The sequence below is a fragment of the Lepisma saccharinum genome, chromosome 11, assembly GCF_977018435.1.
Source record: "Lepisma saccharinum chromosome 11, izLepSacc3.1, whole genome shotgun sequence".
NCBI classification, from domain to species: domain Eukaryota; kingdom Metazoa; phylum Arthropoda; class Insecta; order Zygentoma; family Lepismatidae; genus Lepisma; species Lepisma saccharinum.
The window spans coordinates 73569110-73595363 of record NC_139239.1 but is presented as its reverse complement, the minus strand read 5'-3'; the positions used below and the strand labels follow the sequence as shown (position 1 = coordinate 73595363).

General features: G+C 37.2%; 1 protein-coding gene across 2 annotated transcripts in view; it reads left to right on the top strand.

The window, feature by feature from the left end:
* Window positions 1-26254, top strand: part of LOC145995318 (uncharacterized) — an 83591-nt gene that overhangs the window by 5527 nt on the left and 51810 nt on the right. For both annotated transcript variants that reach the window (XM_083131927.1, XM_083131928.1), the window contains exons 3-6: window positions 4612-4751; window positions 11376-11454; window positions 13256-13395; window positions 21665-21870. In XM_083131927.1, coding sequence (XP_082988053.1) covers window positions 4612-4751; window positions 11376-11454; window positions 13256-13395; window positions 21665-21870 — 565 coding nt within the window. The remainder of the gene's footprint in view (window positions 1-4611; window positions 4752-11375; window positions 11455-13255; window positions 13396-21664; window positions 21871-26254) is intronic.

The following is a 26254-nucleotide window of genomic DNA, read 5'->3' as shown; positions in this document are numbered from 1 at the left end:
ATTGTCTCTGTTCCATACATAATTATTGGCACATAGTATGTGTTATATACTATTATCTTCTTGCATTTCATAGGTACATCCCTGTTCCATATTAATCTTCGAACACTTTGATATAGTCCACCACCCATTTGTCCTCTTCTCTTTACCTCCTCATCTATTCTTCCACTTCTCTCAATTATGCTTCCTAGATATTTGAAGCTCTCCACTACCCTCAATTCCTCTGTGTCCATCTTTATTCTTGGTTCATTTCTGGCTCTGTTTCTTATTTTTATTAACACCTCACACTTTTCAGCACTGTATTTCATTCCTGCTCTTCTGATTTCCTCATTCCAACTATCAAGCTGTCTCTGTACTACTTCATCCCTATTTCCCCATATTACGAAGTCATCAGCAAACAATAGGGCCTTCATTTCTTCCTCTCCTATCTTCTTCCCCACGTCTTCGTTAATTGCAATTATTGTAATTATGAAGATCAGTGGAGAAAGAGCACTTCCCTGTTTTAGTCCATTACTTACACTGAACCTCTCAGTTCTTCCTACTGGCATCTTCACAGCTTTTGTTGGCCTTGTATGTGCTCTATACTCTACACACTATCTCTTCCTCCACACCTTTCTCTCTTAGACCCTTCCAAATCTTTGTTCTGTCCATGCTATTGTATGCCTTTTCTATATCTAGGAATGCCATAATCAAATCCCTTCCATACTCGTAGTGCCTTTCCTGCATTTGCCTTATGGTGAATATCAGATCTACTGTTGACCTGACTCTTCTAAATCCTTACTATTTCTCTCTCATGTTCAGTTCTGTTACTTCCCTTATTCTTTTCTCTAATATTTTCTCATACACCTTTGCTGAGTGGCACATAAGTGTTATTCCTCTGTAGTTTTTACATTCCTTTCTGTCACCCTTCTTGAATATGGGAACTATTAGTCCCTTTGTCCAATCTCTTAGCACTTCTCTCTCTTGCTACACTGTTTTCAACACACTGTACAGCCACTGCACACAGATCACTCCTGCTCCTAGTATCATTTCCACTGGCACTTCAACTACTCCAGGTGCTCTGCCTCTCTTCATTCTTTTCAGATCTTCCTCCACTTCTTTCCATGTGAGATTCACTTTTTCTTTCTTGTTTTCTTTTTCCTTCACTTTTTCATGTTAATTTCCTTTTTCACGTTCAGCAATTTCTCAATGATTTCTCCACATTCTCCTTATTTCTTCATCCTCTTCTACATCGTTTCCCCTTTCATCTTTTAGCTTTCTTTCAGCTGTCTCCTCTTTCTCTTCTCCTTTCTCTCACTAATCCATACAATACTTTCTTGTTCGCATCTACATCTTCTTCTAGCACTTTGGTCCATTCTTCCACTTTCTTCTTTCCTCCTTTACTACTGTTTTTGCCTCTTCCTTCTTTTCCACAAACTCTTTTCGTACATTCTGTGATTTAACTTGAAACCATTTTCTAAATGCATCATTTTTGTTTTGGCTGCCTCTAGTTCTTTCATTCCACCATGGTGTTTCTTTCTTTAATTGCTTGTCCTTCCACATAAAGTAGCCACGGTAGCTCATTCGTTAGGGTGTCTGACTACCGTGCGAGAAACCTGAATTTGATCACCGGTGGGGGAGAACCAGGGACTTTTTCAATCTGTTCAAGCTGCTCCGGCTCCCACTCAGCGTTGTATAAAGTGGGTAACTGGAAGAAACTCTGGGGGGTAAAGGCAGCCTTGTGCATGGTGCTGATCACATCACCCCCAGCTCGGCCGAGATCATGAAAGTGTGGGGCCCTAACCCCACACCCCCTATACTCCTTCATGGCATGGTGCAAAGCACAGAGGAGCACTTTACTTTTTTTACTTATTTCCACATAACTTTTCAGCTTCCTAGACCAATTCTGTTTTAAATCTTGTCCATTCTGTTTCTACTCCTTTGGGTTCATCTCTTGGCACTTCTGTTTACAATATTTCTTGATATTTCTCTTTTATCATCTTATCCTTGAACTTCCACACTCTTATCCTTCTCTCTTGTTCGTCTCTTCTATCTTTTATTTTCTATCTCCTACTAGTAGCCTGTGGTCACTGTGTAAGTTCTCACTGGGTATTACTTTAATGTTGTTCATTATCTTCTTTACTTTGTTGTTTACCAATTCTATTGCAGACTTTTGTTCATTATTCCAACTGTATCTTGTAATCTTCTGGCTGTCATATTTCTTCCTAAATCAGCTATTACCTACTAACAGTCCATTTCTCTTACAAAAGTCCAGTTACCTCCTTCCCTTCTCATTCCTCTGTCGCAATCTATCTGCTCCAAGTACTTCCATATATCCTTTCCTGTCTCTTCTCACTTGTGCATTAAAATCGCCATCACAATTTGCCATTCCTTTCCTGTGTGTTCTTCAAATTCTTCTTTCTCCTACCTTGTACATCCTGTTTGTGGGGCCTACAGTTGAATTATTTCTATTACTTCCCCTCTTACATTCATTTTTAGTTTCATAATTCTGTCATTTACCCTTTCTACTTCCTCACTTATTCCACTTCTGACTGCAAATCCAATCCCACTTCGTCTTCCTTTCCATTTCGTTTCGCTCATTTCAAAGATGTCGATTCCTCTTCTCTCCATTAGATCCACAATTTCTTCAGTCCCTCCTGCCAGTGTTCCAATATTCAATGTCCCTATTCATAGCTTGTGGCGTCTCCAATTTCCAGTCCGGCTTGCTTCTTTCTTATCTCGAATTGTTTGTTTTCAGCTGTCTGCTAATCGGGCCTGTCACAGCCTACACCTGAGTGGTGGGGCTGCCACCTGTGGGTTCTCAGGTACACCCTTGTTTTCTGTCAGGGTTCCAACTCCTTTAGCTTTTCTGGATCCCTCCGGCCGACAAGGCACTGGGGGCAAACACTTTTATGGCGGTGTTTATTCGCCGTGACACAAGGCTGTGTGATAGGTATTTGCTGAGTATGTCCATGCCACTGGACACCCTCCACACCCTGATAGCCTTGCCGCCTCGGTCCGGAACTGCTTATTTGGGTTTCCTCTTATTCGCAGCTCCCCCTCATATCTGAGGGAGATTTCACTACCTGCCACCCTTGACCCATCCAGTAGATGAGGCTTGCACTTTTGTACATACCAGAAATAAAATAATTCCTTTACTAACTGGATAAAGATGTCAACAAATTATAAAATAGTTGAAATTTTTTTGTGTATGTAAGTTTTTTTTTTAGTTTTTTGTTTCTGATAATATAACTCAATTATTTTTCATATTTATATTTATCTCCTGTTTTAGTTTTATTCTGCGCACATTGTTATTGGTATAGATCTGTTAATGATCTCTTCTGCAGAGAGAAAGAGGAAAATCATGCAACACTCACAACCACACTGCTATGTGTGTTTTTGCTTTATCCATTGTAATGTATATTACAAGTCAAAACTAATAGCTTATCTTTGTTGTCACTACAAATACTCCCCCCTTGGAAATTTTTGGAGGAGGGATTTTTTAGGACAATATTGTTTTTGAGGGGAAATCCCCCCTGTTCCCCCCAGGATTTCTAACCCTGGGTGCAGCACAATCAGATGTCTCGCCAGAAGTGTTGGCCATCCAATGAATAGCTAGACGAAGGTGGTTCTCCAGAACTTTACTGTAATACTCACTACTCACAGTAGGTCCCCTTGTCACTGTGTGACAAAGGAGACTGACCTCGTAGTCATGACACTTTACAGTATTTCTTCCATGTGCATCTTAAATTTTGATGAATGCCATTTGTTCGTCTTGTGAAAACATTGTTTTAGAGCACACTTCTCAATACAGTCAGTGCAGTGCACCATGCGTCAATCTGTGGAAGTGCATATCACATGTAGAGGTGGGAATAAAGTCATTATCTGAGTCCACGTTTTATTGTTACTACCAGTGGCAACCAGGTGACATATTCTTGGGTAATATTTTTTTTTAATGCTCCTCATATATTGAATCTGCACACTATCATTTATTCATATTCATCAATTTTAAGGTGGGTGTTGTTTTAGCTTGGATTTTTTTTACAGATTAGTCTTAACTGTACTAAATATGTGGCTATACAAAAATATGTTGGGTTTTAAAAAATCATCACTTACATAGGACACTTGAAGTAGGAATATGGTTTTTGATTATGTGAATGCCAAAAATATGCATAATTCTTTATTCCACAAGCATCTGCACTCAGTATTTGAGCAGCGATTATTTGTAGTAGAGTTCTGTGGTTGTCACATGTAGAGGAGGGACTAAAACTGGATCTTTACCATAGCCCTAGAAAATGATCATATAGAGTTAGGTCTGTTTAACAAGTTGGCCAGGACAGGAGTTTATGATCAGTATGTTTGTTTCATTGTCTGATCCATTACTGTAAAGGTGCTACATTGCAAAAGGTGGCCAGTAATGTAAGATGATGGATCACACTGTGAAACGGAGGATTTAATTAAGCCATCACTATAATAGTTGTATGTTCTAGTACTCTTCTGAAATGAAAAAGTTCCCTGGCATTCTTTTTCGATAGCCCTCTATAATTTTTATCTGTTTAAATTTTAAAAGAAAACTTTTTAACGTAAGAAATTTTCATAACACAGTATTTTGCATAATATTTAAATTACTTGCAGTGAGGAAATCATAGAACACTTCATCTCACGAAGTATTAAAGCATCAGGCTATAACCGACCAAAGTTTTCTTTGTACCTATCATCAATGCTGATGTATGGGACAGTTGTGGTGCACTGCAGACAGGTGAAAATGTTGCTAGGTAAGTTTATTTTTGTAAAGGTGTAAATGTTGTAGTTATGATTATTATAATTCAATTTGTAAATTGCACTCAGCTACATAATTCATATCGTAAGCTTTCTTCATAAGGTACAGCATTTGAAACTGTCATGGTTTAAAGATTATCTATTCTATTAAAAGAATGGTTTGAGATGTAAGTAAAATTCCTCAGGTCTTCTTGTGAAATTATTTGAATAATTTCACTAATGAAAACTTATAACACTTAATCCATATTTTGTAACTGAAATTTATACTAATATTTATCAGTTCATTGCCATGTTTACTGATAGCCCAAGTTTTAAGTCCACTTTATGTTTCAGAAGGCTAATCATGGCTGGACCTACAGTTTAAAGTGAGATCTGAACCATTGTGCAATGTGTCTCCAACAGGGATTGAACCTGTGACCAGGTGCGGATCCAAGGGGAGGGTGACAGGGGTGATCGATCGCCCCTCCTAACTGCCATGTTTTAGATATATTATCATTCATAATAATTTTAAAGACCAAAATCTTTTGTATTTCATCATCAAGTTTAAAAGCCTTGAGAGTATTTTTTAAAGTTTGATATAAACGTTATCCTCATGATGGGCTAATCGAAACTGGACCTATAGTTTAAATTTGGACCTGAAGCACTGTGCAATATGCCTCAAAAGGGGATCCAACCTGAGACCCCTTGAGACAATGGGTTTGTTTTCTTTGTTTATTCACTTTACTCCTCATACCTAATGATTCATACTGTGGCAATGGGAGGAAGTATGATATCAACATACAAAAATGACCATAGCCCTGGATTCCCTATTTTTTAAAAATTACTCTAATCTCTAGAACATGGAAATCAGCTCTGTTCGTGTTCACAGTACTACAGTCCCTACCTTAGAGTATAGAAGGTATACCGAGAGCGTGTGTGACGTCAGCTGAAGCCAAAATAGCTTACAGCGGATGCCACGGTTGCTTCTATTTGTTAACATTCAGGGAGAGGGAATTTCGTCGGGAAAATTAAGGCTGCTTCTTACGTTTCTTTGTTTAAATCATCAGAAACAATAACACGAAGCTCTTAGTAACTAGTTTTGATGAAGAAATAGAGAGATCTAGACCTTTTTATGTACTGGGGCGTGTTCATTTACCATATGTAGTGCTACGTTAGTATACCAGAAAGAGTTTAATGAAATAACAATAGAATCAAAATAGGAATTGCATTATAACTCCTACACTCGTAAATGCATCATAAAACATTATTATATAAAAATATGAGCTATGTACAAAGGTTTAATACAATTTAATAACACAATTTACGCCACCTCAATAAGTAAGCCTAAGTCAAGATTACAGGTAGATTTCGAACCGAAACATCAGGTGATAGGCGACAAAAGACATGAGCCCATTCATTCAATGGAAGCATTCAAACTGAAGCGACAGGCGACAAGCGAGGATTGTGACATGTGATTGGCATGTGTTCGGCTACGAGGTTTTTCGGATCGTGATTGTGTTGTCCGGTTGTTATTTCGTAATTATTACGTGTTTGGCTATAAAGTACCTCTTGTGAGGTATTCGAAGTGAAATTTTATTTTGATTTATTAACTTAGAGTGTGTATTTGTGTAAATAAGAGCATAGTAGTGGTAACAATAAACTGACTCACCTGAATGCTGTTGATCAATGTAATGGGAGAAGAAGCAACCCTATGTGCTGCTGATACCCTATTAGCATTAAGCGGTGGTGAAACTCCCGTCTTCCTTCATACTAACATATCAAGAGTGAGTGATGAGGATGCTATCATGAAAGGGGTAGAAGAACAGCAAGAACATCGCACACAAAAGAGATCGGCGGATTCAGAATCATCTTCCCAACCAGATAAAATTATACGATTGAACGAGAAGGAAAGTTCTCAATCACGACAGTACATATATGACAATGCACAATCAGGGCCATATGTAGTACTATTAGAGGGAACAGGAAAAAAATATAGGAAAACTGTCTGGTGGCAGTTTAGGGAATAAATTTCGAAAAGCAGGACTAGACATAGAATTGATCGAAGAGTGTGGCAAAAATAGAGTTCGTGTGACTTTTCCAAATGCAAAAGCTGCAAATGCTTTTACAAAAAATGAAATATATCATAAGGATTTACAGGTTCGAGCTAGAATTCCTCAATCTCTTGTACAGCGAGACAGTCTCATTTTCGGGGTTGGAATAGATATCAGTGGCCAAGATATTATGGATGGAGTGCAATCGGCGATACCAGTCATCAGTGCGAGGCGTATGCAGAAGAAAATATGGAATAATGCAGGTTCTTTCGATCTGAGAGACACAAAATTAATATGCATAACCTTTCAGGGTAATGTCTTACCAGAAAGAATACTAGTGAAATTTTCGAGGTCCGGCCTAGAACGAGGTCTGTCTTACAATGTCAAACTTGTTTTCGTTATGCACATCAAAGTAAGAACTGCCGTTCAAAAGCAATCTGCGTTAACTGTGGAAAAGAAAAACCTGCACAGAAGTTCCTTTTTGTGTCATATGTCGAGGTAATCATAGAGCTACATCCCCAGATTGCCCTCAACGACAAACAGAACAGCAAATACAGATGCGGATAGTGGAGGAAAACTTATCTTACTTTTAAGCTAAGCCAAAAATATTGGGACATATAAACCATCTCTGACCAGAAGAGACATTTTGGCATCTCCATTAATTTCTAAACAATTTCCACCGCTCTCTTGACTGTATTACAGAACTTAATTTCCTAAATCCAATATAAAAACACTAGTATTGTAGGGAATGGAATTTTTAATTCAGTGGAATATAAATAGTTTTTCCTCATGTAAAATAGAATTAAATAAACTAATTGAGGAATCCCGTCCTTTAATTCTCTGTTTACAAGAGAAAGCAATACGAAAATTACAATCTAAAATATTATAATACTATAGGTCCGCCATTTCAACACAATGAAAGAAGTGTGAGCATACACATTCATGAGAGTGAATACCACCAAACTCATTTTTTATACCCAAAAATTAATATAGTAAACAGATATCATGTAGAAATCATAGCAGTGCGCATAAAAATACAAAATCTTAATTTCAGTATTATTAAGTTTTACATGCCTTCGAATTCGTTATTTAAAAAAATACAACTACAAGATTTTCAAGGTACTCTGGACAATATTCCAGGCCCTTATATTTGTGTAGGAGATTTTAACGGGCATCATCCAATGTGGGGCAGTTCACGGTCAGATCATTTAGGCCAGATTCTAGTGGACTGGATAGAACAATAATTTTATCATACTTAATGATGACTCCATAACACATATTCCTCGCTCCGGAAATAATCCTTCTGTGATAGATCTATCTATAGTGTCTGATGAAATTTCCCCCCAACTTACCTGTTTTGTGGACGAAGATATGCGTGAAAGTGATCACTTCCCCATACATGTTCAAGGAAGATTTATATACAATGTACAGTGCATGTATTTTTCTGCATTTTTCTTTTTCATTTTTGTATTTTTCTTCTCTTTTTCTTGTGTTTATCTTTTTTTGGTATTTTGATGTTTTTAGTTTTTTATAGATTTCACAAACAGTTAGCTATTATAAACAATTTATAAAATGTAGAGATGGTTAAGTGGAAGAAAAGGCTTGTGCCTTAACTTCGCCATCCAAAACAAGAAATAAATAAATAAATATCTTAGTTTGATTACAAGATTTTGTGAAATATTGTGTAAATTCCTGGGTTACAATTCTAAAGGGCACACTGTGCCATTATAATTACAGGTGTCTGCCAGTCTGGAAAACCTGGAAAAGTCTGGGATATTTACTATTTTTCTGGAAGAATTTGTTTTTTGTTTCTGGACCATTCCAAAGCTAGTGACTTCCTACTGGCATTTCAAGAAGGTGTAAAAGGTATCAATTTGAAAAACATAGTGCAAATATCCATGGATGGACCAGCAGTTAACTGGAAATTTCTCACCTTTTTCAAGGAAAACATGGCTATTAATGAGCCAGAAAGTACAACATTGCTGGAAATAGGAAGCTGCGGACTTCATGTTCTTCATGGTACTTTCAAAGCATCTTTTCAGTGTTCTAGTTGGAAAGTAGTGGTATTCTTAAGAGCAGTGTACAATTTATTTAAAAATGCTCCAGCTTGGAGAGCAGATTTCACAAGAATTACAGGATCAAAAGTTTTTCCAAAAAAGTTTTGTCCAATTCGGTGGTTAGACAATAGAAGTGTGGTGGAAAAAGCACAGTACCTTTTACCATTTCTGAAAACCTATGCTGACAGTTTCTGGTACCAAGGAACAACTCTAAGGTGTGAAAGCTTTAAAACTATTAAGTCACAAGTGAGCAATCCTCTGTTACCAGCCAGGCTAGCTTTCTTTCAGACTATTGCAGCTGATATAGAACCCTTCTTGTCAGGTTTCAGTCTGATTCACCAATGGTGCCTTTCCTTTATGAACATTTGCTCAAGCTACTGAAATCCCTTATGTCCAGGTTTATAAAGACGTTCATTCTGCTTGAAGCTGGAAGTTTTGAAGATCTTTTGAAACTAAATCTAACTGATCCAGAATGTATGTGTCCTGCAAAAGAAGTTGACATTGGATTTGCAACCCGAGCAGCATTTAGATCTGTGAAACTATCTGATGTTCAGGTGTTACATTTTCGTGAAGATTGTCTGAAAATATTACAATGTTTGTGTAAGATGATATGTATGAGATCACCATTGAAATATAAGCTCACATATGGTGCAGCATGTCTCTCTCCAGTATTTGTTTTGGATGGAGAAGTAGGTGAAGGCCAAGTAAATGTGGCATTATTACAAGTCCTAGTTGAAAAGTGCCATTTTTCTGGTCCTGCTGCAGATGATATGAAACGGTTCTATACTGACTTATCTGGTAATGACAGTGTGATTGCAAGAATGAAAAATTTTGACATTGCTGTTGATTGGCTGGATCAAATGTGGATGACAGTTCTTGAAGAGTAACAGTGCCTTTATACGGTTTGTCCAGAAGATTTTAATGCTTTCGCATGGAATTGCTTCTGTTGAGTGCAGTTTCTCTGTAAATAAGCAATGCCTTGTGGATAATCTTGATGAGGACTCGCTTATTGTTCAACGATGTATACATGATGCAATTGTAAGTTATGGAGGGTTGAAAAAGTCCCTATAACCAAATCTTTAATCCATGGAACAAGAAATGCAAATGGAAAGTGGAAGGAAGCACTGAAAAAGAAGCATGATACAACAGAAACTCAGAAGACTCATTTAGAAGAGAGGAAAATAAGTATGGCAGAACTGAAAGAACTGAGTACAAAGAAAGCTAAAATCTTCGAGAGATCTGCAAAGGAAATCCAAGAAATTGATGAAAGCAGTAAAGAACAAAATAGTGTAGTTGTGTTTTTTCGAGTAATGTGTTCTTTTGAAACTTTCACATGTTAATGAACGCCAATTCTATATGTTAGAAAAACATTTCAAGTATTCAAATTATGCATTTATTTTAAAGGAAGAAAACTGTTGTACAAAATTACATTCAATTCATAAACATATATATTATTTTTCTTATGACTACTGAATTGTTATGGAAAGAAATTAACTCAAAAAAATTGGTAAAACAATTATTTTATAATGTGTGGGTGGATCGGATGGCTATAAGGGGTGAAGGGAGGCCATCAATAATTTCACATAATGTGATAATGAAAGCTTGCTAGTTACAGTGGCGGCGATTAAGGGGGTGAGGGGGGCAGTTGTCCCCCCACTTTTTGCCACTTTTGCCCCTGCTAAACTTTATCTACGAGGGAAAGAAAACTGTCTTCGCCCCCCCCCCCCCTGTTTTTGCATCTTGCCCCCTAGTTTTGGAACCCAATCACCACCACTGTGCTAGTATATTGGTAAATTCCCATAAATATACAGGCACAAGAAGAGGATAAAGTGTGCTTTGTAATGAAAAGATTAATCTGATGTACTACAGTTTACGGTTTTAAACTTGAGTGTGACTAATTATGAATTTTCATCTAAGTGCTCTGATTTTCTAACATATATCACCTTTGACTGGGTGCCAAAACTTTGGGGTTGGGCAAGGACAGTTATTTTTTTCTTCGTAGATAAAGGATAGTATTAAGAGACCATACTGGTGGGGCAGAAAGTATGGGGACAATCCCACCCACCCACTTGCCTAATCGCTGCTACTGTACATACATATTCATGTACATTAACTGCCCTAATGACTTGGTCTGGAAAATTTTTGTTCTTGGTGTGGAAAACCTGGAAAAGTCAGGGAATTTTGTTTTCAGATAATAGTAGACGCCCTTTAGTAAATATTTATCCAATTCTAATACATGAAAAGTGTTAATGGAAAGTGTTATTTTTTCATGTTGCAAGTTATACACAGGAGAGTATTTTTACAGCAATAGTTGACAAGAGTGAAAACAGATATTCTTAGCCATATGCAGATTCACTTCTTTTAAACATTCAACTTGTTTCTGCAATTTAAAAGGCTGTTATTCTTCCTTAGTAAATGTGTTTTGGCATGTTGGTGTATTTATTTTTAGTTTTTTCATTGCATTATTTTGTATTGATCAACAGTCGGATGTAAATGTTGCATTCATAAGATTCTCTTTCTTTATACCTTTCAGATGAAGTATCAGAGGTTTTCATAAGACTGTCTAAGTATGATATATCAGAACGAGCCATTCTGGATTCAGGGGTTCACCCGTAAGTACCTATGAAGATAATTATGTTTTGATACTTGCAATGCTAATCTAATTTAAATATATTTTTCTGGTGATTAACAATGATGTGTTAGTATTTTTTGAATGTACAACCTTCATATGGTACGCCCTTAATAGGATTGTTTCCTTACTGACATGTTATTGTCATTGGTGTGATAGTTTTCAAAGTATGGGTGCCATGTGAAGTGTGTAAAATGACTACAGACTTTTCAGTTGATTTAGAATATCCTGAAAATAATATAAATGCGGATTTTTCATTTATTCCATGGCAAAATTGTGTAGCAAAAGTAGATTATGGCTGTGCTGGACCTTTCGTATGCACCAGCAAAGTCATTTGCGAAAATTCCTGTGACTTTTGAAAACAATCGTGATATTCCAAATTCTTAGAAATTACATCATGTAGAACAACACTCAAGTTAATCTTGTGGTTTGCTTTCTCTGTAACAGAAAATAGGTTTATGTTGCTAGGAAACAATTGCAGATATCTAGACAACAGTGAAAGCACATCACATGAAGATTCACTTGAATGCTCTAGAATGAATTCTAAACTGATGCAATTCTTTAGAAATTAGAATGTCATGATGGTGTTTTTGAAAGGATAAGAATTTTCAAAAATTACTTCAAATGACCCATTTTCATGTTCTGATTGAGTTGCATTACAATCTTATTTGTAATATGATAAAGCTGGGTTGATTGATACAGTATACTTCCAATGTATTCTTATGCACTTTTGTATAAAACAATCCTGAACAACAATGACACCACTAAATTTGAGGGGGGAGGCTTAAATGTTGACAAAATATTTGCAGATGGACTGTTTCTCTCTTTAAATCTGTTTCTTTCTTTCTAGTGTTATTTATCTTTCTTTCCATCTTTCTCTCTATAATCTATTCTTATCCTTCTCCATATCTTTCTTTTCTTCATTGGCTTTCTCTCTCTCTCTCTCTCTCTCTCCTTTTTCTATTGTTCTCTCTATCTCTCTCTTTTCAGTGTCTTAATTGATGTATCTCTTAATTTATCTTTCTTCCATTGTACTCCTTTTCTTCTTTATGTGTATTTTTGTTCTCTCATCTATTTTTTTGTTTATATTGCTTTCTTTCTATCCCTTTCTGACATTCTTACTTTCCTATAACGATTCTGAAAATTTCTAATGTGGGTCATTTACAAGGGAAAGGACTATTTTCATGGGCTAGAATCCCCATACCCAGCCAGTGGTTACACCCCTGCTGAATGATTTTTCACTGGCAGGAAAACATAAGTTCAAAGAGGTTTTGTCTTAGCTGTATTTAGTAACAAACAAAACTGATCACATGTACGAGGGAAAGTCCGAAAATAAGTCCCCCCCCCCGTTTTGCCAGGGAAATCAGTGGTTTATTTTTTTCCTGTATCATCAAGAAACTTTGTGAAAACAGTGATGACTTTGAATTACCTGATGATATTTGGGATTCATAATTTTAAATAAGAAATAATGTGATCAAAATTTTGTTATCTGAAATAAAAATAAAACAGACTGTTTCTTTTCACAGTTAGGTTGCTATATTACAACAATGTAACATTGACAACATCCATTATATAATGAATTCTTTTTGTTTAAAAAGTTACTAACCATTGTTATAACTGTATCTTTAGTCAAAATATAAATAAATGTCTGATGAAGGGGTCGTGTGTTCTCCTGAAACGTCACAACAAAAAACTGTTTTCTTATACTTGTAATAACCGTAAACTACAAGAAAATAATTCTACAATATTATGTTGTGCTGTCTTAATTTTGTGATTGCTTACAGGTATAATAGAGTAACCTTAACAGATCTCCCTTTACACCTTCAACCTGACATGTTCTTTGGTGTCCTGGAAGAATTTGACACCCTTCCTTCTGTGCTCCCTGCCACCGGCTTATTGCATCCTTCAAATGTTTCTCCGAGATGTAAGGCTCATATTTAAAAAAAAAATGCTTTGTAGTAAATTTTGGTAATACTGAATTTCAGTATACAAAGGTATTGTTTTAACTAACAAATTAATGTGATTCTCTCTAGTATAATATACTTCTTGTAGCTGCTTTTTTATTACTTTTTGTTTTTTTATTTATTTTGATTTTGATTTGAATTTGAATATTTTCAGGAGCAGAAGCATTTCACTATTCACTCTGTTTCTTCTTTCTTTCTTTGCTATTGCCTGCACATTTCAGGGGATAGAAAATGATCAGTAAAAGCCAGTTTCTTCATATATATACAGGGTGGTGCAAAAGTCAGTTTACCCATACACAAATTCAAGTTTATACACAAAATTCAAGTATACATACAAAATACAAGTAGATACACAAAATTCCAGTTTCAGTGATTTTGTTCAAAGTGTCCTCCATTGTTTGCAATACATTGTATGCAGTGGTCAGAAGTAGCGAGCTACTTGTAGCGTCGCTACTGTAGCTTGCTACAAAATTTGTAGCTGTAGCTGTAGCGATGCTACATTTTGAAAATTGTAGTTGTAGCGGTAGCGAAGCTACAAAATTCCTGTAGTTGTAGCGAAAAATTCGCTACAGCTACATTTTTTCTCAGCATTTTGAGGTGAATTTTGAATGTGGCACAGCATCAGAAAAGATCGACAATAGCCCTTAATTTTGCAGAAGGTTCATAAAGACAGTCTATTACATGGAGATACAGATTATGTAGACTGTAGATTATAGATATCTGCATAATTTATTTAATTAGTATCTGAATAATTCAGATATCCAGATAACTAACTGACATATATGAATATATTCCTGCTAACAGCTACGTTTTTTTAGCTGCATCACTATTTTGGGGAGAAACATGCCTCATTTGCTGCACCACTGGAAAAAAGTGCCTCATTTGCGTCACCCCCGGAACAAATCCTGTGGTTATCCATGGTGTAAGAGACACCAAAATGTCATTAATTGCTGTGTAAGATGCAACGTCAGTATATAGGATCTCGCCAGCAAGAAATTATTGTTACAAGAATGATAGTTTCTGGAATTACAATTATTTTCACGATAGTATTTCTTCACAAATTTTAAAATTACAATACGTTTAGAACACTCGGGTTTACACGACAGTTTCCACAATAATTTTATTATATTGCAAAAAGTGTGTACAAGTTATTGACTTTCCTGCAGAAACGACAACTTTCTTTAGCTACGAGTAAGTAAGTTTCCCTATTTTTTTTTCCCGTGAAAGTAAAGATAATGAGCCGTGTAACTTGTGCATGCGCAGCAGAGCTAAGACGTATCAATCATATGCCAGGCCGACAGATCCTGCCCGGCGCCAGTAGCGAGGCAGCAGTGGTGGAAGCTCGTATTCCTTCTCCCGCCGCATGCGAGGTTTGGTCGGTGATAAAGTTCCTGAATGCACAAAGCATTGCGCCAATTGACATTCATCGTCAGCTCTGTGAGGTCTATGGGCCGAACATTATGAGTAAGCAGATGGTGCATCGTTGGTGTCGGCAGTTTTCGGAAGGTCGTCAAAGTGTCCATGATGAAGAGCGCAGTGAGCGTCCGTCCCTCATCACTGATGATCTGGTTGAGCTGGTGCGGCAGCGCATCGTAGAGAACCGTCGCTTCACGATTACGGAGTTGAGTAGCCTTTTTCCGCAGATATCGCGATCCGTGTTGCATGAGATTATCACGCAGCGCCTGCTGTTCACAAAATGGTGTGCCAAGTGGGTATCCAAAAAACCTGACACCCGAACACAAAATGAAACGTTCAGGTGAAGCACTGACATTCCTGCAATGGTACCATGATGACGGCGATGATTTCCTCGACAGGATCGTCACGGGCGATGAGACGTGGATTTCGCACTTCACCCCGGAAACCAAGCAGCAGTCAATGCATTGGCGGCATAGTGGATCTCCGGTCAAGAAGAAATTGAAACAGACGCTGTCGGTACAGAAAGTGATGTGCACCGTGTTTTGGGACAGGAAGGGCATTTTGCTCATTGACTTCCTCCCCAGAGGTGAAACGGTGAAGGCTGACCATTACTGTGAAACACTAAGGAAATTGCGACGTGCCATTCAAAACAAGAGGCGTGGCATGCTTACTGCAGGTGTTGTGCTCCTCCATGACAATGCTTGTCCACATATGGCTCGGCGCACAGCAGCTGTTTTGACGGAATTTGGCTGGGAGTTGTTTGATCATCCACCTTACAGTCCTGATCTGGCTCCCAGCGATTTTCACGTTTTCTAGCACCTAAAGAAATTCCTGTCCTCCGGTGAGCGTTTTGGCAACGACGAAGAGCTGAAGACGTCTGTCACACGCTGGTTCCTTTCAGAGGCGGCAGAGTTCTACGACAGTGGGATCCAAAAGTTGATACCACGATACGACAAGTGCCTCAATTCTGGTGGTTGCTATGTTGAAAAATAGCTGAACCTTTGCTGTACCTGTTGCCAATAAATGGTTTCCTGAAACTGTGTTGTTGTTTTTTTTAAAAAAATAGGGAAACTTACTTTCTGGATATACATAGTTTTCAATTTTATATATTTCTCCTACTTTTGCGTCACTTTTCTGTAACTTTTGCTAATCATGACATCATCATCATCATCCATCGCTGTTTCCTGCATCTGTCTGGGTCTGCATAGAAGTCAAGCCTCTCCATTTTTATTTGTGGTCTTCTACCAGTCCTCTTTCCATGGTGTTCCAATCTTGTCCTCTTCTCCTAACACTCTCCACTATCTGCTCTTTCCACCAACATCTTGGTCTCCCCCTTGGCCTTATTCCCACTCCTTGTGCATTGTAACCTCTTACTGGTAGTCTTTCTGCATCCATTCTCTTCATGTGTCCAAACCATCTCATCTGTGCCTGATCTATCCTGTCCTGAAGCTTCACTACACCCACTGTCTGTCTGATCTCCTCATTTCTTATTCTATCCCTTCTAGTCTTCCTCAGAAGACCCCTTAAAAATTTAATCTCCACTAAATGCATCTTTTCTTTGTCTCTCTGTGTCATTGTCCAAGTTTTTGCTCCATACGTAATTATTGGCACATAGTATGTGTTATATATTAACTTCTTGCATTTCATAGGTACGTACATCCCTGTTCCATATTAATATTCGAACGCTTTGATATAGTCCACCACCCATTTGTCCTCTTCTGTTTACCTCCTCATCTATTCTTCCACTTCTCTCAATCATGACAATGAGGATGAATGGTTTATTTAATTATTCTCTTATCTATAGTTGCTTTCTGCCACTTTCGGCTAATTGTGAGAACGAGGAACAATGATGAATGATGAGCAGTGTGGGGAATTGAGGAGCAGGAGGATCTCATCCTTCCAACTTGATGTCTTTCCTAGTTTTTGTTTTGAGTCCATTTTATGGATAGATAAGCTGATCGAGACTGGATCCTAACCACTATGTGCCTCCGCTGGGTATCGAACCTGGGACCCTTTTGTAGTCAAAGAGCTCCAGGTACTTTTAATTCAAAATGCTGACTTCATATCAGTCTATAAAAAATGAAATATTTATTCTCAAGAAAAATATGTTGATGTGAACATAAATACGTAATCCTACCAAATTTTATTTGTGTATAGTTGTAATAATTAATTTGGGCAACACCCTAATTGCAATATTCATATATCAAATTTGAATTGATATGCCACTTGCATAGGTATGGTATTCTCAAAAACTATAGTAAAAATAAGTAACTGAAGTAACACTGCTATCAAAATTATCAATGACTGGAATCATGATAATAAATAACAGAATTTATTTACCAGTAGTAGGGGATTTTTTAATACCCATATGGTTGTTTTCATTTTTTTTATGCAGAAGTAGCGCAAAAAGTAGCGAAGTAGTGAGTAGCGAACAGGAGTAGCGTAGCGAGCTACTTTTTGGTAAATGTAGCTGTAGCTGTAGCGAAGCTACATTTTGGAAGAGTAGCTGTAGCTGTAGCGAAGCTACTTTTAAAATGTAGCGTTCTGATCACTGATTGTATGCAACGATCAACAACAGAATTGCAAATAAGTAAACTTGTATCATTGTTGATGACATGAAACACATTGATAATTGAGTCTTTCAGGCATCCAAGTCTGCCGGATATGATGAGTATGCCATATCCTTAACAACTCCCCACAAAGTTAAATCACATGACGTCAAATCACAAGAACGTGCAGGCCAATCAATGGTATCACGGCATCCTATCCACTCTTCAAATGTGTCGTCTAAAGAAAATCGAACATCACGTCCATAATGTGGAGGAGATCCATCTTGCTGCATTACAAAACAGTAATCTGAATAAGAGGGGTTGTTTTCAAGTTCAACTAACACAACATCCTGCAGCATCTCGAGATAATATTTCGCAGTAACATGACATGTTCATCAAAGAATGTGCTTTTTGGGTAAACTGACTTTTGCACCACCTGTTTTATATGACCATATTAGTGGTGACATCAACAGCAGACAACTGAGCGTAATTGTGTCCAAGCAAAGATGTCACGTGGTTTTGGCCTATTCTGTAGCATTGTATTTTCCATTTCAAGGTATAGTTTTAACCTGGCATTGGTCGACATGTTAAAACTGCGCTAACATTGAAATGTATCTGCTCATATATATGTTGTAAAATACGAAAGCTCTTTGAGATGCATTCGAGCTGTCTTTCGTTTTGTTACGGATGGGAAAATATTCCCTTTGGTTGTTAGAAGCTGCGTTTCTATCAACAAATTGTCAAATGTTAGCGAAATGCTCATGTGTCAACTAACCGTGGGATTGTTTTCGTCATTTTTTGTTTTTGTGAATTTTTATTGGTCTTCATGTGTTTAAGTTAGGTTTTTCATGATGGACAGTACTCATATATGGCAATGGCTAATGGACGATACAAACTATAAAGTGTACGTGAGGAGCAGTGCGATATTCTTTATTCAGAAGATAGTGATGTGAAAGCAGTCTGGCATAAGTGATCATAACAGCAACAGTGATGTATCAGCCATCGAAGATGACAATCAAACTCAAAGACATGTTCATGGCCCACAGTACACTGGATGCGATGAAACAGTAATGTGGAATATTCACATAATGAAGAAAAGATGATTGAGAACCAAAGTTGTTCAACGAAATTGAATAAATGGAGGTGTTAGCATCATACTAGCATGTCAACCATCGGTGTTACTCTTGACATCAGTTGACCAATGCTGGGTTAACCTTTTCAGTCCCAAGGCCATTTCCACAAGTAAGCCTCTCTGTCCCGAGCCGATTTTGAGCAAAATGCAGAGTTTCAATTAAATGAGTGTAGATCAGAGACTAATTGCTCTAGAGAGATGAGTGATATACCGTTGTACGCGGAATGAACCAGAGATTCAGACTATATGAAATTTATGCAAATTCGGCGTATATGTGGCGGGGGGAGGGGGCTAATTCCAAATTTCGGAAAAAAATTGGTCCCCCCACCCTCCCCCCAAGAAAAAAAGTACATGACAGTGTTGACATGCACATGGAAATGATCGCTGACATGTAAGGAACAAAAAAATATTTGCATTATTATCATATGACCAATGTAACTTGAGTTGTACCCCCAAAAGGAATGGTCGGCACGCCACTGATTCAAGCTTCAAAATGCAGCGGTAACTTGAAATGACTATAGCTCAGAAACTAAATGCCTTAGAGATATGAAAGATATACCGTTGTACGCAGAATGAATCACCGATTCAGACGATATATAATTTATGCACATTTGGCGTACATATGGAGGGGGAAAGGGGGGAAATCCCCTCAAAAATAGTTGTCTTAAAAATAATGGTGTTTCCCCCCACCCCCTGAAAAAAATGTCAAAATGCACAAAATGCATGCAAAATTTATGCAAATTTGGCGTATATATGGAGGGGGAAGGGAGAAAACCCCCAAAAATTATTTAAAAAATTGTCACTTCAACCAAAAAATGTCCTCGCACTTGGGCACAAAACGACACCTACGCACAACATTCACGGACGAAAAGCTAGAATGTAGTGAAAAATGAGCGCCGATTCTTGCAGCTGCTTGAAATTCTATTTTTAGACAATGCAGGGTAACCCCTGTCGCAACTTGTGGACACTTGTGCTAAAAAAACAAAGGTTTCCTTCAGCGCACTTCGAAATTCCATTCTCACAACGCAGATTCAACAACCAGTCTTCCCCCTCCCCCTGCTTGCGCCCTCACGGAAAACTTTCATTTTGACATCGGATACTGATAAACAAGCTTCCTTCGAATGCAGTTCACAGGTGGGAGTGAAAAAGCATTGCTTTAGAACAACAAAGCCGGTCTCCCTTTGTCGGCAAAAATTTGATCTTGAAAAGAGACGCAAAAGAGAAGTCCCTTTTCCCGCCTTTTCACCTCCATTTTCATGAAGAAATAAAAAAGGTGCAAGAAACATTTCTGTTAAATACATGTGTTAGGAACAATATATATATACAAAAATCGAAATTCTAGCCAAAAATAGAAAAGTTATAACGTAAAAACTACGACCTTGACACAGCGTCTCGATCGAGATGCTTGGGACCGTGAGGCTTACTTTTGGGTATCTCGATCGAGATGCTTGGGACTGAAAAGGTTAAGGATAGTGCCAGCAGTTATGAAACAAAATTGTGATGTTTATTGTACATCCATGTAAGGATGAGATTTCGGAGAGAATAGGTTGATACATTACACATACTTTACTGAGCTAAGGTAAAGAATAATTGGAATAAGGAAATCATGCATTTTAAAATAAAATTGAGCCATACTGCTTCCGAAAACAGCTAAGCTCAACCGAGTTCAACTCATAGCCAACAAGAGTGATGCTGCCAATAGGGATGATGGGAGTTCAGAATCTCGCGTGACTGCAGGAAATTCTAGAAAAGTCAGGGAAATCAGCCTATGAGTCATGGACAAGTCAGATCTTTTGAAAATGCAAAATGTGGGAAAGTCAGGGGAAATATATATTTTTGTCCTGGTCAGGATTTTAAAATGAAAATAAATTTAATCTTTTTCTCGATGGGAGATGTTCTATATCAAAATGATCTTATAGTTTTTTTTTATACATTTATTTTGAACAATGTTGAATGAACTTGATTCTCTTGAATAGCAAGTGCACTTTAACATTTTTTTAAAAATAGTTATTAGTATGTTAAAGCACCACAGAATGGTCTTAAATTTATTTTAAAATTGCCTGCAACACTGGAAAAGTCAGGAATTTTGTTTTCTCAAATTGACTAGAAACTCTTATAAATGCCTACTCATTTCAAAACTTTTTTATTCACACAGAGTTTTCAGACTGAAATGACAAGTGACATGTGTCACCTCGAAGCAAACCCTCGGTAATCAACTCTTTACCGCACCCACAAAAACTCAATGCCACAACTAAAAACAAAACACAGTCCATAATTCCCATGGCAATAGGTCTTACAAGATATATACATAATGGTCAGTTACTATTCTGTGACATCTTCAGTAACAGGTCTAAATATTAAATAGAGAATAAAAATAACAATAGATATTTGTACAATATGGAACAGGGATGTACCTATGAAAAATGCAAGAAGGTAATATAAGGCACATACTATGTGCCAATAATTACGTATGGAGCAATGGCAGAGGGAGACAAAAGAAAGATGCAGCCAGTGGAGATGAAATTTTTGAGGAGTATATTGGGGAAGACTAGAAGGGATAGAATAAGGAATGAGGAGATCCGACAGACAGTGGGTGTGGTGAAGCTTCAGGACAGGATAGATCAGGTACATATGAGATGGTTCGGACACATGAAGAGGATGGGTGCAGAAAAAATTGCCAGTAAGAGCTTACAATGCACAAGGAGTGGGAATAAGGCCAAAGGGGAGACAAAGATGTGGGTGGAAAGGGCAGATAGTGGAGAGTGTTAGGAGAAGAGTACAGGATTGGAACACTGTGGAAAGGGAGGAGTGGTGGAAGACCAGGAAAAAATGGAGAGGCTTGACTAATATGCCAACCTAGCCAGAGGCAGGAAACAGCAAAGGGTGATGATGATGATTTGTACAACTGGCAAGAACAATAAATATTTGTGCAACAAGAAAGGAAAATAACAGTAATAAATATTTGTACAATTGGTAAGGACGTGCCAGTGTCAAGAGTCAATCACCACATGTTGCTTCAGTCTGAAAGCTCCCATAGAAATCAAGCCCTAGTGCACAATTATATTCATCAACATTTCAACATATCAACATATTGATGAAAATAGTTTCCTTTTTTTTTTTTTTCCTTCCTAGGTGTTCGTCCAGGTAGAAGGGTATACAGGAAGAGACGTGCACCACATACAGAGGAACCAGATGTGTTCCCACCTCATATTGAAAATATTCTAAGGGATTTTGAAGATTTTGATTTAGAATATGAACTTCAACCAAGAGCCTCGATTGAAGACATCACGATAAGGGAACCAGATTTACTGCCAATCAGAATGCCTGAGGGAACAGAGGTAAGTATTGTAATCAAATGTTTCATACAGCACCCTTTCTCTTCTTTTCTTTCTTTGCTGTCACATGCATTGTTTTTGTTTTGAAGTCTTGAATAAACTTTCATTTAAATAGCATGTCTCTTTCTTTCTATTTTTATTATTTTATGTTTCTTTTCTACCTATTGGTCGAAATGTTAGCGCTGCGTTAACATTGAAATTCGTCTTATATATTTATGGTAAAATAAGAAAGCTCTTTGAGATGCAGTCTAGCTGCCTTTTGTTTTATTACAGTTGGAAAAATATAATAGGGGGGGGGGGCGTTCCCTTCAGTTATTAAGGAGTGTGCCGGGATCCTGTCAAGCAATTGTAAAAATGTTAGCGTGATGCTCACACGTAGACTAACCAAGGGACTTTTTTTAATTTTTTTTTGTTTTCTTGAATTTTATTGGTTTTCTTGTGTTTAAATGATTTTTTCATGATTGACAATACTCATACATTGCAATGATTGATACACGATAGAGACTATGAAAGTGCACGTGAGGAGCAGCGATATTCGTTATGAAGCAACCTGGCATAAGTGAGCATGAGAGGAACAGTGAAACATCAGCTGTCGAAAATAGGCATTAAGCTCAAAGAAATGTTCATGGGCCACAGTACACTGGACGTGACGAAATAACAATGTGTTATATTCACATAATGAACAAAAAATGATATTGAAAACCAAACAAGATAAACTAAATTTTTTAAAAAAATGGAGGTGTTAGTGTCACGCTAACATGTCTGCAATCAGTGTTACTCCGACATAGTCGACCAATGTCAGGTTAATTACAGCCAGTGGCAGCTTAGGAAGTTATAGTTGGGGGAGGCAAATTCTTCTCACAGAGAATCAATTCTAACTTACACTTGCACTGTTTCATGTAAACAGGATATAGTACTGTAAACAGCAACCAAGTAGACTTCCATGTTCTAGAGATTAGCATATTGCTTTGCAAAACTAGGGATCCAGGTCTGCAAAAGATGGTTATTATTAGACCTCGGATTTTTAGGTTCTAAATAGTGTGCTTCTAGGTTCCTGAAATATACTCTAAGAATCCTAAAATATGTTCTATAAATTCTAAAATAGGCTTGAAAAATCCTAAAGTATGTTCCAAATGGAACAAAATTCTTGAAAAAAATTGTTAAAAAATTTCACAAGAGCCACAAGAAATTTTCTAACCAAATTTTAATTTCTTTACAAAATAATCTTTCATTTCAAAATTATCCACAAATTATTGTGATACTATGTTTCTGCTGTTAGCACAAGTTACTTGTTGATATGAAAAATGAATTTGATATGTATAATTTGCTGCACAATATCAGTGCAGAAATTATACGTGAATTTTTGGCTATGGGAATTGTGTGAATTTTGGGAAAGAATGAAGAAAAGTTCAATCAAATGTTTTCTCTATTCCATTTTTTTTCTCAGTAGACATGAAAAATTATAACTTTTACTAATCCAAATCCCATTATATTTATATATATTTATAATTGCCCTGAGGCAAGTTTTTCTTTGTTTAGCTTTTATTTTAATTTTTACCGAGGAAGAAAAAAAAAGCTGCATGCAAAATAAAACTGAATTTTCTCAATTCGTTTACTTTGTTAGTGCCTTTTGCAGAACAATGTATCTGACAGACCGAAGATTATTGCAAAATAAGATATCTTGAAGTTGATTATGTAATTTTTTGATACATTGGGATCACACAGACCCTTTACATTGTTAATATATTTGTGTGGGAGGGGAGAGGTGAGAGTCGGTAATACAAAAGGTTGGAAAAGATAAAACATATGCCTGTACCATTGAATTTTTGGAAAGTTATACTTGAATTTTATCATGGCCCTACAATAGCTATCCTGAATACATAACAATCTAAATGATTTTTCAACAGAAACATAGTCAGTGGTAAAAAAAAAAAACTAACTGCCTTTACCCCCCAGGGTTTCTCCCAGGTACCCATGTCATTTGACGCTGGGTGGGCACCAGGTCTGCTTCGAATGTTAGAAAAGTTCCCGGATTTGAACTGGCCGGGGATCAAACCCGGGACCTTTAGCATGGTAGTCAGACACGTTACAAACTGAGCCACCATGGCCACATAGTCAGTGGTGCAAATTTAAATGCTGAAACGTTACTTCGCAAGGCGTGAATGTCACAAAGCACTGAACTGATGCGAAAGTGAGCAAGTGCAGGCAGTAGAGGTGATTGTGTGCCAAAACTGGGAAAGTGGGCAGGGGGGGCAGTTTACTTTCTCTTCATAGACAAGGCTTAGTATAATGAGTCCATAGTGTGGGGAGGAACAAAAAGCAGGGGGTAACTGCCATGAGTGTCACCACAAATTTCTGCACGGGGGGTTGGGCAAATGATAAAAGTGGAATAGCAGAAAAAATAACAATGAGTATTATTACCACGGTTATAAATGCAGGGTGGCGACAGTCCTGGAAAACCGAGAAAAGTCAGGGAAATTGAGGTGTTAAAAAAAGTCTGGGAAATGTCAGGGAATTTTGTCTTGATTGACTTCTTTTTTTAAAGATATTGTTATGGAACTCTGCACGGGAACAGGAAATCTTGTTACTAAGTTTGCTAAGTTCCTTGTGCATCACACTCGTTAAATTTCGTTGGTGTTTATGCTGTGTCAGCAGACACAGAAACCGTCAATAGATTTGGAGCAATTCAAAATGATTACAGTTTTTTCAGTAAATCAACTCATTGTTGGGGTGTTTTAAAAAATCATGTTCATATTACTGTGAAGGGTCAATCAGCAACTAGGTGGTCTTCAAAAGCAAACAATCTCTAAGTACACAATTTCCGGATGTCTGTGCATCTTTAGAGGAATTATGTGACATCAAAAAAGAGTCACCCAAAACAGACGGTGCCAAATTTCTGCTACACAGCCTTAAGAAGTTTAACTTTCTTGTGTTATTCTGCTGGGCTGATATCCTTCGAGCTATTAACAACGTTAACCTACAGCTACAAGAAAAGTCTGTTACAATAGATATAGGTGTTAGTCACTTACAGGGACTGCAAAGCTTTCTGTCTGCTAATCGGGAAAAAGTGTAACTAACGCTATTGAGAAAAGCAAACAGATCTGCGATGATATGAACATTGTAAGTAAAGAACAGCGTCCCAAAAAGAAAACCAAGTTTTTCGATGAAGTTGCAGAAGATGAAACTGTAGCCATAAATGAAGAACAAAAAATTAGGAAGAGTTTGTTTTGTGCATTGGATTCAATTTTGTCACAAATAGGCGCTCGATTCAAGCTAATGAAAGGAGTTTTGGAGGATTTTTCCGTAAATATTCCAAGCAATATGGCAGTTATGTCGGAAGAAACGTTGAGAAAGGGAGTCTTTGATCTGGCTTTATTAAACCCCGAGGATATCAAGGGAAGTGCTTTACTTCATGAGCTGTTGTTCTTTAAACATCATGCACAAGCATTTTTAAAAGACTTTCACTTGGAATGTTTGTCAGAATTGTCACCACTTGCTGCTCTCTCATTCATCATACAATATCACATATTGAGTTGTACCCAAATTGTGTCACTGCATTGAAACTATTTTTAACTCTAACTTCGTCTGTTGCATCTTGTGAAAGGAGCTTTAGTAAGCTAAAGCTTATAAAGAATTACTTGCGTCCTTCCTTGAGTCAAGGAAAGCTGACTAACCTGGCTATTTTGTCTGTTGAGAAATACAGAGTTCAATCACTTGTGTTTGATGATGTTATCAATGACTTTGCTGCTCGAAAGGCAAGAAGAGTGAAACTGTAGTTAGTATGCTCGCACAGGAGAATTGTCAAATAATCATGTACTGATTGTTGTTCTTAATAAGTTTTTGTTTTTATTGTTGTTGATTTCAGCTGATCAGTATATCATTTTGCAGTGTAAATAGGTTTTATTTTGGTATTTGAAAGGGTTTCATGTAATAAAAAAACAAACATTACATTACATTAATGGTCTTTGTTAGAGATTTTTTTTCTGCTGCCTAAGAAATATATATGCTATTCATATGGTAAGATATTTTTTTTTGCATGCCTTAGTTTCATTTCTAGGTCAATAATGATCCTTGATTCAGAAGAATACATGTATACGTACAAACAACTCGGTAGTTGTAATTGCTACAATTACGTACAATTGCTACAATTATTAGCATAAATGAAATGTCAATGACATTATTTAAGTAAGGCACAACAACAAATGCTTCTACCCTTCCCTTAAAGAAAATGGTAGAAATTCGAGAAGGCTAGTGTAGGGGGTGCCAAAATTTATTCTCGCCCCAGGTGCAGAAATCTTTAGCTACGGTTCTGCCGATAGTTGTCGGACGTCGTAGTAAGGCATTTTGTTAGACAAACTGAAGGAACATGGAAACAAATAGGCTCCAT